The following is a 14349-nucleotide window of genomic DNA, read 5'->3' as shown; positions in this document are numbered from 1 at the left end:
AGTAGTTCAACAAAGCCGACGAATCTAATGCTCTTTTATTGTCCATTGTGCGCAGGTCAAATCGAGGATAGCACACCGAGGGCTTTGATACAGGATAAAGTGGGTGTACCACATATACAGCCTGCCCTTCAGCATCCTTCATTGTTCGTTCTCTCCGGAATCAATTAAACAATCAGTCATATTGTAAAATGGGATTGGGGAGAAAATAATGAAAATTTATGATTGACAATGATTCCATTTTATTAGCTGATGGAATTGTGTCAGATACATTGATGCAATTTTTTCCAGTTTCGTAAGTCATTTTCTCCCTTTTGTGCCATTGTATTTTATTGTTAACAAAGGATTACAAAATTTTGTTGTTCTGATGATGCGACGAGGTTTTTTCTCTATTTTATCATTCTGTGAGTTGTCTGAAACATACTTTAGTATTTCTGCAGTCTTCATATCACCATTCTCATATTTTATCAACTCATTATCCAAACATAACAATCAAATTACCGCACCAATTTTATCTATTTTTTTTTCAATTTTCTAATATCCATCAATTTTTTGATATCAAATAAACGCGAAAAATCATCAAGCAATTAAATAAAATTAAATACTCTTTGTGACTAGAAAACTGACAAAATCATTGATCCCCCACACAAGCGATACTCATGTGTATGAAGAAAAATGATATTACTCCATTTATTGATAATCTAATGATCGCGGAATCATTCGATTCAGTTGTTTTTGCTAATTGAAAAAATCATCATCGTCAAATGGATCGCTCTCCCTAACAAATATGTTAACCGATTCAGACTTTTTGATATCGTAATCACCCTTGATTCTATTATTGCCGTACTTGATTTGTCTCGAGTTCTTCAATGGCAAGGCGGACTTGTTCGGTACACTATCAGCCATTTCTGATCTAAATGCAAAAGCATCATCATCGAATCGAGGATCACCATTGAAAAAGGAATCTCTACCACTGTCTTCGGACACAAAACTGTCTGCTGATGTTGGATCTCTAGGATCAACGGAAAGATCTTCGGGTGTTGCCTTGAGGTCCGAACCAAGTCGTTGCCTATCCGAAGTATCACTAGATGCCGACGGCGTCAAGTCATCATCAAAGAAGCTAGACCTTACATGTTTCCTCACATCCTTCCTAATGTGCTCTTGAGTATTGCGAGGACTTACAGGCTGTTTATTTTCTGTATCCGATCGTACTCGATTCTCCGAAACAATTGGTGTATCCACCTGTCCATGATCGATGCCCTGGGTGAAATCATCCTCGAAAGGTGAACTTTGGGGTTTAGGTCTCGACGCCTGTTTGTGTCGATTCATTCTCCTGCGGTGCAACGATTCACTCTTCATATCGGGTCCTTCCGACCAATAAGGACGTTCCCCCCAACTCTCGAATTCCTGATCGCTCTCCCAATAGCTTTCGCGACTTCGCGACCTATACGGCCGATGATAGAGGTCAGAATCATTGTCACTACACTCAGACCGCGACATTCCGTATTTCATTCTATGTTCAGCATAAACAACCTCTGCATTACGATCTTCATTAGCACTGTTTGGACGCTTGGGCCAATGTCTCTTCCTGGTTACATACCTTGGAGAATTATCGGAACGATCAGGACCATAGTCCTCCTCCCATCCAGGTGGATTATAATCTATCGGTCTGTCTCTGGAGTCTCTGCAGTAATGTATATTGTGTTTTCTGTATATCGGATAGTCAGCGTCACCACCCGTTCGGCCCCTCCAGAACCGCCCTTCCTCCTCCCACCTTCTCCTCTCGTATTCTCGAATTGACCATCTTTCCTCATCATCGTAGCCCATACTTTCTTGACTACTGAAACGATCACGATCGCGATCTCTATCCCGATCATCCTCGTTCCACAGCATCATTCTTCGCTTGCCTCGATCTTCCTCGTAGAACTGATGATCATGACCCCTGAAATTAGGATCTCGCTCGCCGTTCCACGGCGGTCTCTGGCCAGTCCTACATTTCCAATGAGCTTTCCGCTCCTCCTCATCTTTGTAAGGAATCTTTTTAAGTGGATATCTTCTATGTTCGTCCTCCCAACGACTTTCCTCATGCCACGGAGATGGATCAAGCCTAGGTCTGTGTGGTGTCTTGGTCCACGGTACCCCTCGAGTCTTTCGAAGTGATCTGTCTCGAAAGTGATGATCCTTATCGCTAGCATCATAGTAAGTACTTTCCTCACAGCTCGAGTCGAACCTCGTCGGTGGATGTCTCCATAGTCCGTCGTCCCGAACCCTTCCGTTACTCTCTTCAGACTCTTCCTCATCCTTCCATTCATTATCACTATCACCGGAATGTCGTTGCACGCTTGTTTTGAAGCCCAACTCTTTTTGAATTTCCTTTTCGTCAGGCGACCATGGTGATGTACCACCCAATGATCCATGTGCCTCAAATGATGACTTGTCCGAATGGAAAACTCCACTTTCAAATTTTGCCCAATTTCCGTCGTCCTTCGATTCCTCACGATTCTTCTCGTGCTCTACAAATGGACAGAATACATCCTCGAAACCGGATGCGGGTGTTGAAGGTTTATTTGATTTATTTACACTACTGTTCAACATTCGAATTTCCTGGAAAATATCGGAAGCAGCTGCTTTCAAATCAACTTCCTCCTTGTTGATCTTTTTAGGACTTGCAGGTTGAGATGGAGGCGCTGAGAAAAGCTTCATCAAGTCATGTTCAGCTAAACTTTTGGACGTATTTACGGGCGATGGACTCTTTGGTTTCTCATCCGTTACGTTGATTGGTTGTATAACAGCTATGATTTCTCTCAGTGCTGCGTAGCGGTCATTGGGTGTTGTTGGCGACGATTTCTTGTCCATTTTCCTGAGTGTCTCTTCAATCTTCTCGTCCTTCGCTTCCGGTGTGCTTTGATTGATTTCTGGCTGGACCTTCTCACACTCTGAATTCTCTAATGATTGGTATTTTTCATCAGATTCATCAGGATCTTTCATTTCTTCTATTTCTATCGAGTCATTCTTGGTGTCCAACTCTTCTGGAGTCTTCACACTATCCGCTTTTTCATCGGTCGGCGACTCTCTCATCACTTCGTTTGATTCGGATTTCTTGATGTCATCTGGTATGACTTCATCGACATCTATTTTGATATTCAGTTCAATTTTACATTCTACGTCATGCACCATTTCTTCCTGCGCTGTCGACTCTTTGCGATCGAAATCATTAATCCCTTCGTCTATAGTCTCTTGTTGGATAGAATCAGTTCTAATCTGTTCTAATTCTAACAATTCTCTGAAAACTGCATACTTATCGTATTTAGGATCTTCTGGTTGTTTTATATCTTGATCAAAGTTAGCTGTGAATAGCGGTTCATTCGCGGTAATCGAAGTTTTCGAAGTTCTTGAAATCTCGGGTTTCTGTTCAACTTCCCTAAATTCTTTGACCGGTTGAGTTGGTGTGGCTTGCTGTTCTTTCGCGGAGAGTTTAGACAGACATTCAGTTAATTGTTGAAGTGTCAAACTCGTAAGTTCCCCAACGCTCATGTCCAAACTTGTTGCTAACTCAGCAAGATTTGAAGACGTTAACTGGCTAAGCGTTATATCTAACGAAGGCTTCTTTCTAGATTCAGTAGATGATGAATATGACTTCTTGAAGAGGGATGATAGAGTGGTCGGGATCATAGAGCTGAAGGAATCTTCGAATGATGCAGCACTAGCATTTATCGATTGAATCTTCGATGATGGAGGACTGAAGTTATCGTCGAATCGACCTTTAAGCGTTTCCATATCCGGACTTCTTGTTGGACGATGGCTTCGTACAGGTGATGTTGATGGTGACTCTTCTCGTTCGATGAAGTCATAGTGAAAGTGGCTATCGTTGTGAGGTGGTCTAGGCGGGGGTTTGCCCGTCGCTCTGACGCCTTGCTTCTTCGGCGGAAGTGGAGGGGGATTTATCAGAATGCTACCAGCACCTCTAGGCGGAGGCTCTGGAACTATATCAAGCTCGGCGCTAGAAATCGAGATCCGAGAATTGGCGTCTGAAGAACAAGAACGAAGTGGTGAAGCTGGAGATTCTGTTGAATGGGCGAAATCAACTGGGAAGGTTTTGTCAATTGACTGAGCACGACAGGCTGAAGGTAAATCTGTGTCATAATCTTTCTTACGAATTGACGACTGATACTTCTTAGGACTCGGTAAACGTATTAATGATGCTATTGGTTCAGAAACTTCTCTTTCGAATCTAACAGAGCTGTCTCGAATTTTGGAAATTGCAATATCTTCTGGTGGTAAGCATACAGATAAAGGCTGATGATGTATTAAACGTGACTTTTTACTCATCTGTGGTGATTGTGTTTTAGGTGTTGAGTATGTTTCAGGTTCATCAAATTTGTCGAAATTGGCAAAATCTCCGTCTTCGAACAGATCACCTTGTTTAGCATCTCGCGATTTGAGTGGATCCAGTGAGTCTGAAAGATGAAAATTAGTTGGGAATGTGTCGGTTGATGAAGTTGATGCTAGTTCTTTTAGGACTTTCTTGGGTGGATTCTTCAGATGTTGGAAGAAGTCTTTTTTATCTATGTAGGGTTTACTTAAGCCAGTTCCCAATGGATCTAATTCCGTAAATACATCAATTTGAGGACTCTTACGAGCTGCCGTTGATGATGAACCTGAACCATTTTCAGAATCATTTGCCTTACCTTCTTTATCATTCATACCGCCTGTAAGACTAGATATTTCTCCATCACTAAATCTTTTCTCAGTCTCGCTTTCTAACCACTGTAAGGATGTTTGTGGTGGTGGTGTTTTACTAGGCATTACGGTAGCAGGACTGGAAGTTGATGATGAGGGTGTTGGTATGGTCGCTTGTCGTTCAAGATGACTGCGTTTTGCCGAAGATGGAGGAGGTGGTAGGATCGGTTGAACTGAATTTTTAACTTTCATGTTTGTGAATGAATCGCCGAACGGATCGGCCTCAAATGGATCCTCCGAGGCGGGTCTAGGATTTTCGGGGGTTAGCTTGTCCATCTGATGAATACCCTGCTGTAATGAATTCAATTCGAACTGAAGGTCCAGAAGATCTGCTATCACACCACTGCGGTTTTCCGATTTCTTTTCTAGTGATCTCTCTGCTTCAGCACACGGTCGTATGCGATGCACACAAGCCTCCACTCCTGCCGCTCCCTGCAATGAAAGACCGTTTTCTTCTCGTTAGTAACAGTTTTTTTTTTGGGAATAGTCTGATAGTTACCTTCGTATCTGGTGCCGGCTCGACAAATATTCCACTAGTATGATATTTCACCACATTCTGCTCGATATGTAGTTTTGCCAACTCCATTTCCTTCTTCTTCAACTCGAAAACCACTTGAAAGAGATCACGCATCGCCATTACGACCTGATGGATGGAGGACTTGATTATGAATATTACATATCTTACATTGATTTGAACGTGTAATATGTCTGATAAAATGATTTAGATTTTAATAAAGGTACAAAATACAGTTCCCATTCGCTTGCAGCCCGGCGATGTAATACAATTATTTATATACGCTCCCCTTGTTACAGATAATGATTGGTCTGTGAGGAAAAGAGAGAAGGGAGAATAGCTGGATTCATCGAAGGGATGATATTGGGTTCCACGAATTGGGCAAATACAATTTTCCGCCTGACACTGCGGGGGATTAAACCTCAGTTAAATGATCACACTGGAATTGTATGGTATGGCTTCGAATACGTCTCGCTGTGATTAAATATCAGTGGTTAATGACTTTCAAGTTTAGTAGATAATGGTTACTTACTTGATTCGCTGCTTTGTCCGTCTTTATTCCGAAAAATCGATGGCCCGTGTCGGGTGAGCCGAATATATACCCAAATGCACGTGAGTCGTAACGATCTTGAGCGATGAATGATATCTTGTGAACTGCGTGGTGATATAAACATTCCTGAAATTTTTTTTTGTTAATGATTGCAGTCGTGATCATGGACAAGGGAAGTGTACACTGTTAAAAATTTTCCTCTGAATTTTCCGTGCCAAATTCTGGAAATTTTTATCGTGTTTAATTTCCACTGAAATTTCAGGAAATATTGCCATTGAAAAATCAAATATTCTAGGGGAAGGTGGGGCAAAATGGAACGGTTTGTGACCTTCTCCAAATTCCAGTATTTTCATTTATAAACAATGTTATCGGTAATTAGAGAAGATGACAAAACTTTCCATTTTGCCCCACCCTCCCCTATTAATGTTCGGTTTAAATGATCTGAAAATCAATAAAAATTGAAAATTCATGTCATTTTTCTCCTAAATCCGATTCAATGTCACTCTCATGAGAATTACTATCATATATTCCGTAAAATTTCAAAAAATTTCTAACAGTGTGCGATAAAAAATACATCGAGAACAGAAAGAAAATTCTATGATGATCAATTTCTCTTCATATGTCCCTCTAGGCCTCATAGGCTTTGAAAATGCCCAGGAGAGAGATCACATTGTTCGTGTGCACAAACGAGATATTTACATTCAAGAATTGAACCGTCGCCTTCATTCGTCGATTTACATGATGGGTTGCAGAATTATTTGAAACTCGAACTTTCTTTGAAGATACTAAAAATCATCGCAAAATGTAGACTCTACAACTAAATTGCACCTAAATTAATATTTTAAAAATGTTATGAATTTCAATTGAAGTTGTATGCCCATTCTATTTTGCAACTCATAAACAATGATTTCCGAATTTCTGACTTGCATGGGCATATATAAGATGCCCGTTTTCGATTGTGCTCTTGCTGTATGATCCAATGAAAAGAAGATATATATTTCCTAGCCACAACTTTGAGCATAATGTAATTATGAAAATTGATAAAAATATAGACACCTAGCATCTTTACTGTAACAATAATGTAATGCATCTGCCAAACTCCACAGTGCCCTGTTAAAAAATTTTCATTGAAATTTCGAGGAATTTTGTCATTGAAAATCCATAATTTCATTCAAAAATCAGTGGGAGCTGTAAATTTCAGTTTAATTATTCCAGGAAAATGATTAAAAAATCTGAAAAATTCAGAGAAATTTCTTTCTGAATTTTAGATTCCTCTGAATTTTCAGGGAATTTGAGAGTGAATATTCATTTTCAATTGAATATGCGTGTAAATTGTGGAATTTCCATCTTCCTGCAGGTGAAAATTGGGACTTTACTTGATTTTTTAAATTTGAAATTCGATTGACTTTGTCCCCTTAAATCGGATTCAATATGACTCTCATGAGAACTACACTGAGACAAAGAACGTTTTTTGAGAAGTATGTCTTTAATTATACCAAGAAACTCGTGGCTTAAAAATTTCCAAGAGCAAAATATCTCGCACGAATAAAAAAAAATTTGGCCAAGAAATTTTGTACTTATTTTAAAGACGAGGACAATTTCTTGATGACAAGAAAGCGATTTCTCATACCAAGTAAATTTGAATTAATTCATTTAATTCATTAAATATTTAATATTTTATATTTAATATTTAATATTTATTATTTAATATTTAATATTTAATATTTAATATTTAATATTTAATATTTAATATTTAATGTGTTTTTTCAGCCTCAATTCTAAAATATGTTAATGCAAAAACCACTTGAATTGATTTGAAATCTTGTTGTCTTGATATCAACCAATTGCCCTCATCTTTCGGACAAATATAAAATTTCTTGGCGTAAAATTATGTTTCTTAGTGTGAGATATTATGCGCTTGGTAATTTTCGAGCCATAAATTTCTTGATTCAAGTAAAAACATACTGCTCAAAAAACTCCTCTCTTCTCCATATACTACTATATTTTCCAGAAAATTTCGAAAAATTTCTAAGAGTGTATTAGAATTATTCTCCTGTTTTAGACATTTTTTTATCCATCATATTATAATTTATTTGCTATATTATTACTCCAGTTTTCTCATCACGTAACCGAAGACCATCGATGCTGACTTGCACAGCAATACGTTGTTTATGTTCACCGGCTGCTCTTATTGCCATCTTTAAATCAGCGAGTGCCGCTTGACACATTTGGTCACCGCGTGCCTCTGATACCTCCAGTATCCCAATCAGTTTTGCCTTGAAGGACACGCCTTCCCCGAGAAATCGGGTCGGCTCTTTTTTGACTGAAATTTAATATGAAATTTTGGAATTAATTCTTCAGAAAATAACTTCAGTGGTTTTGACGATACGAGGTGGTAAATAACATCCTCAAAATGAATTTTTGAATACAGCTATGAAACCGTGACTCCAATTGGATTTATTCCTGTCTCCATATGAGGTCCCTAACGCCCCTGGGGTATTTCAAGCACTGAGCGTACAGACAATTGTATAACTCGTTGGGCATTACCAGATCGAATTTTCTTTTCATTGAGGGCGAACGTTTGGAGCCATGGGCGGTCGGAGAATCCTACCATCATCCTTCTGTCAATTTAATCGATCCTCCAAATTCCGAATTAGAGTTTTGTAAATGTTTTTCAATCCTTATTTTATTTCTCATGAAGAAAATGAAAGAAGATTGTGAATCATACATCCAAAGAGATGAGTAATTTCAGTTCGGTGAATTGTTTTTCAAAAAAATGAATAGGTTTATTCAAATGGCTCGTCATGAAGCTGTTATTCCAACGTATCCGTGATTTTTCAAATTATTTATTTTTCAGCACTCCAGCGGGGACTCAAAATTTACGACAGTCGTTCGTTGTACACGACGAAATTCGTCAATTTGGATGTATAATTAACAAAATCCCGAAGAATTTTTAATCCCCAATGTTACTGTTAATTATTTATTCAAATACAAAGTTGGTATCTTAAGGAAGCCCTTGGAGTTTCAGCATCAAAATTTTAATGCTTCGCTATTGGAAATATTTTCAATAATCATACCATTTCTCTACGCGGAGAGAAATATTCAGTAAAAATTACGGAACAATTCACGTAATCCGCAATGGGGAATTGTTTTCCGGCAATTTTGATAGGAATGGAAGAGAAGAAATCTGAAACGTCCAGTGAATTTTCAGGTTCATCACCGAACAAAGTACGAAATTGTCACGTAATTTTTCCCGAAGAAGTGAAATCTTACAGAAACTTCCCGACTTATTATGCCTCCAAAATGAAAAATTCTTGAACGTTCAACAATTTGTATGAAGCTGATGAGTTATTTCTATGTTCCATTCCGTAAAATTTTTCAATCGTTGGAGAAAAATTACGGAACGACTTGTCCCCACAGCGGTGAGTCATCAGATGGGAACTTTTACGAACAAATCATAGAATTTACGTGGCGATTCGAACAATTTCAGTTCCGACTCACACTTTTCATTGAATTTTACTTCGCTTGCGCATTACGTTTCGAAACCTAACTTTTACTTTTTTCTCTGGTAATTTTTATTTAATTTTTCGCTCCGTGTACACTTTAAAAAAAGATGTCGATTTCGTTTCTGATTTCTTTGAGCCTATATAATAGCACGACAAATAAAGTGTTCAATAAATAAATAATCATTTTTATTTTGTATTATCCCCGGGCTCTTTTACTCTGTCAAACCTCCGATGTTTTCAAGGTACAAATGACATAAAGAACATGAATATGCAGAATATGAATATATCGGTCGAAATAATATCTTTCATAATAATAATTTCCCTTTGAACTGAACAGTGACTTTATTAGCTAGAAATAATTTATTAACATGTAATAATCCTTCATTTTAAATAACCCAATTAATTTGCAACAAAAAATTGGTACAAAAAAGATGACAAAATTTTCTAAACAGGGTTTTATTTTATTTAAATGCGTCATTTCTGCAGATGTATTATTGCGATCAATGAGAAACTATTAAAATAATTTATTCTGTCAAAATATCATGAATAAATATTTGCACTATTTTTTAGAAAAAGCATCTCGCCTGTCAGAGTCATTTAATTATAGACTTAATGGCCGATGCATTGCATATCAATTCCACTTTTATTCCAGTCGTAGGAATAACCACTTGTGCATGGTCGAGTGGAGAACACCAACTGTCGGCACTTGAACATGCATGAGGGGCCGCTATGATTCCTTCATAACACTACCGTCAAACTTGTAGTTTCGAAAAAAAAATATTTTGTTGCCGAATGAAAATGAATGTTATTTCATGTATACAATTATCGATGAATCACTATGGAATACCGTAAAATTACCGAATAAGTCAACTAATCGTGGAGCGAACCTGATTTTCAGTACTTTCTCTCCCTACACTGAGAAAAATCGCGGTTGCTTGATTCAAGTGTTCTTGAATTCGCGCAGTGCTTAATTCAAGGCATTGTGACCATGCATGCATTCAAAGTCGCGCGACTTTGATTTAAAACAATTTCTAAAAAACAAGTTCTTGAATCAAAGTCGAGAGAATCTTCGATCCAAAGGCCTACGAGTCTTTGACTCTTGCAATTTAATGACGTAAGGAATTGAATCAACTGCCTAAGCCTTCAATTTTGATGGATATAGAAATCAAAGACATGAGGAACCTTAAACCAAAAGTTCCTGCTTTTGGATAACTTCCACCAATGTTGAACCAAATTCCAGTGACGTTGAATTAAGGACGCACTTTTTCGACGGTATAAAATACGACTCCAAACGCCGAAAGCAATCAATTGGTGACACCCTTGATTCAACAGTGCGATTTTGAAACAAAGTCGCCGCTTTCGATTTTTTTTCAAAGTCGAGCGCACTTTTTGAACTCGACGACGGATTTTTCTCAGTGTATATCCAGGAAAAAGTGCAAGACGAATATGGAAATTTTTCTCTGTTGGCCCGGGAAAATTTACTGAACGTGAGGGCAATTTGTTCCGAAACTGTAACATTTACCCTGCACTCCATGAAAAATCCCAGTTAATGTAAATGAATTCGTTCGGTAAAATGTCCCATTCGTTCCCATCACCTTCAAATGGGTGCAAGAAAAAAAATACTCTACCTGTGCGGGAAGTTTTACTGTACCGGAGGATAATTTTCGCATTCATAGATATGTGTTTTTTGCCGAACGAATCCTAAAATATCCTCCACAAACAGATATTTTTTCGTCGAATGACATTTCGCTCCACGATTACCTTTCGTACAGAAAAATTTTCCACGATTTTCTAGGTAACTTTTATCCAACTTTTCTCCTCGCGTTCATCATGTAAATGATGAATAGGTTCTTGGAATTTTTGTATTTTGTTTTTTTTCTTTAATCATCAGAACTCATAAATATTGTTATCACTCATTCATTCGGTTGTCTAGTTGTTAGTATCAATATCAATCTGATGAATAAAGCAAAACCAAAAAATTTCCGAGTAATCGTTCGACAATCAATATTTGAAATTGAAAATTATTCGATTCTGAAAACTACTAGATGGATTATGTCCCACTAAGGCTTAAAATTCCATGTGAAGGAAAGACAAAAAATTATCAAATGCGATTATGAGAAAAAAAATGATCATCCATCGAAAACAAAAAGATTATTACCGTTTCATGATAATAATCCTCTTAAGAACTACCCACTAGTGACATCTTCAAAGGGGTTGTAGTACCCTGAACCATGCTGGACAACCCTTACTCTACATATCAATGAAAATACGTCATGTGTTATTTCCTCCATTCCCAATACTAATAATTCCTCCAAGAACACCATTTAACACCAACAATTATCATTAAATCACCTTAAATATTCGCTGGCTTATGCAATATCAATCAGCTTTAAAAAAATTGCATTCTCTTCAATTTGGGAACACCTTTCCTTCTAAATAGAACCCAATGACCCTATTTCCAACATCATCCATTCTATCAACATTATCCCCAAAATGAAGAAAAAATATCACCCAAAAAAACAAATCCTCAATCTTAAATACTCACACTTGCATGGACTATTTTTCTTCCTCAAGGTCTGCATTGGAAAGTGGTACAGGTACAGCTTCGTGCTGTTTCTAAAATAAAATAAAAATGTCAGAAAAAGAATACTCGACCCATCACAAACCACAAATACCCTAGAAAATCTCACATTTTTCCGATGATGTCAGAGACCCCCTCACATAAACCTCACAAAAATGTTTTCCCCTCTCTTTCCCCCTCATCCGCAAATATTCTTGCACCCACACTCGCTATTACACAATATCACTTGACATGAACGAGAAGAGATTAATTCTCAATGAAATTGGTCAATCCTTCAATTTCTTCTCTGTTAATAATTCTTCAGAGGTACTTTTGTCTTGACTCTCGTGGGGGGGTGGATGACTGTTCTATCGAAGCCGGATAATTTCAACTGTTAAGGGGAACACACACTTGTGATGTGGCGGGTGGGGTGGGAGGAGGGAGCAGTTTACGGTTTTTTTATTCTCACGCATACAGTTGAGGTGTAAAAACGTTGGGGGGAAACAACACAGCTGCCACCGCGCCGGCACGGCTCGCCCATCGTCTGTTATTGATCAATAATACAACCCCCAATCCCCTCACAGTGACGACCCCTCGGTTTGGTTCATTCGGTGTCCACTACGTCCGTTCGATTGGAATCAAAATAAATAATTGGAATGATTCGACAAATTTTTGGGTACAATAAATTAGTTACTCATTTAATTATTTATTTTTGTACAGTTTTTGGGAATCTAATGAGCCATATAAGTGTGAGAGGTGTCGGTATTTTATGAAGATTTGAAAACTCATTTCAAATAATCCCATCAATGGCGCCACTATCGTTTGGAAGCAGCGGGAAAATTTGAACTAGGGAAATGGATGGAACTCTATTGCAGCTTTCGAGAATTAGTGATGCCGCGGGACATTTCACGAGACATCACGAAACAAAACTTTGGAGAGATGGTCTCGATCTCAATGAACATGGAAATCTTTGCTCTCGTCTCAGTCTCGAAATATCCAAAATCGACTCCTCTCGTGATGACTCCAAGTTTCCAGTTTTTCGCGTTTTTTATGTGTAGAAAATCGAGACGAGACAAACCGAGATTTTACATTCAAAAACACGAACTTCAGACTGAGATGAGTTAAATTGACTCGGAGTCCTCACGAGAGGAGTCGATACTGCGTATTTCGAGACTGAGACGAGAGCAATGATCTCCGTGCTCATTGAGACCGAAATCATCTCTCCAAAGTTTTGTCACGTAAAGTGTCTCCCGGCATCACTATCGAGGATATGTTACTGGAATTCGACGGCCTTTTATGGATGAATAATTGGGATTTCACACGATTTCTGTTTATCTGTCTAATTTTAGTTGAGCAGCGTTTAGTCTGGTTAGTACTTGGATTTCGATAGGTGTCCGCTTAGCCCTACCTCCTGGGGGCCTATTCTCGAAATATTTCCGTGCGCGGAATCGACTCCGTTGACGGAACGCCTATATGATTCCTATACGCAATTCGTTTACGAAGCCACTTCCGTGCACGGAAATATTTCGAGAATAGGCCCCCTGGTGTGAAGTTACGGCAACCAGGCGTGAATGTAGAGAACTACTGTGCCCATCTAGTTAGTGTGACGAATGGACATAGTAGAACCCTGCAATATCGGCCGGCTGTACGACTGGGGATTCCATGGTTTCCCATGCAGTACTAGCCCGCATGGGGTGCAGCGGATAAAAGTAAGACCGCCCATGGTAACGCAGATAAATATGAAGAGAAAAGTGGGAGAAAACGATAAACGACAGACAAAAATGGAGAAGCTATAAAACCGTAACGGTATTAGGAAGGACAATATGAATTAAAAAATCCGTGCCGGTCGCCCGTTTTGCTCGCTCCCGGGTTGGGGTCTGACCGGTAGGGGTTAGTGGAATTGGAAGTGAGCCAATAACTTCCCGACCGATCGTCTTTTTTCTGCTGATGAGAAAAAAAAACAAATTTTCCAATATCATCCAAATAACTGAACACGCGCTGAGAGGATTCCGCTCAACATTCAATTAGAATCGAATTATGTAAAGATGCATAGATTATACAGAATTAAATCATAGCCCATCGTTATCTCAGGTGATCATCGAATTTCAATAAAATTGTCGCTTTTTGGCGTTTTTTTACAAGTTTTATGCAAATAACTAACAAACCGCTGAGGCGATCATTTATATGATTTAATCAGTTCTAAGTTACATGAAGACGCATCGATTGAAAAAAAGTTGAATCGCTTTATTGGTTCACACAGAGAAAAAAAGTGGATTAGCTTTAGAAACTAGTTTCTAGATTTTAGAAACTCCTGTTCTTAAGCTTTATCCGTGGTGGGATCATAAAAATTAACCAATTTGGGGATTGTTTTTAAGAACTAAGATTTTCTAAAACCAATGCTGAATTACTCTTAATTTTAGAAAATTTTCCGATTAAAGTAAAAAATTGCGGCTGAGGTATCTAAAGGGCGTAAGTGCATCAT

At 38.4% G+C, this 14349-nt stretch overlaps 1 protein-coding gene across 1 annotated transcript; it reads right to left on the bottom strand.

Annotated features, from left to right (window-relative positions):
- Positions 1–215: 215 nt before the first annotated feature.
- On the bottom strand, positions 216–12313 carry LOC107043438 (protein disabled). Its single transcript, XM_015264954.2, has 6 exons — positions 11998–12313; positions 11853–11923; positions 7910–8124; positions 5784–5927; positions 5237–5380; positions 216–5169 (listed from the first exon to the last, which is right to left on the bottom strand). The coding sequence occupies exons 2-6, from the start codon at positions 11887–11889 to the stop codon at positions 736–738; spliced, it is 4974 nt and encodes a 1657-aa protein (XP_015120440.1). The 5' UTR covers positions 11890–11923; positions 11998–12313; the 3' UTR covers positions 216–735.
- Positions 12314–14349: the final 2036 nt, after the last annotated feature.

This window comes from Diachasma alloeum, unplaced genomic scaffold (assembly GCF_001412515.2).
Source record: "Diachasma alloeum isolate Michigan unplaced genomic scaffold, Dall2.0 Dall_scaffold_00572, whole genome shotgun sequence".
Classification (NCBI taxonomy): domain Eukaryota; kingdom Metazoa; phylum Arthropoda; class Insecta; order Hymenoptera; family Braconidae; genus Diachasma; species Diachasma alloeum.
This window is presented reverse-complemented; position numbering and strand designations above follow the sequence as displayed.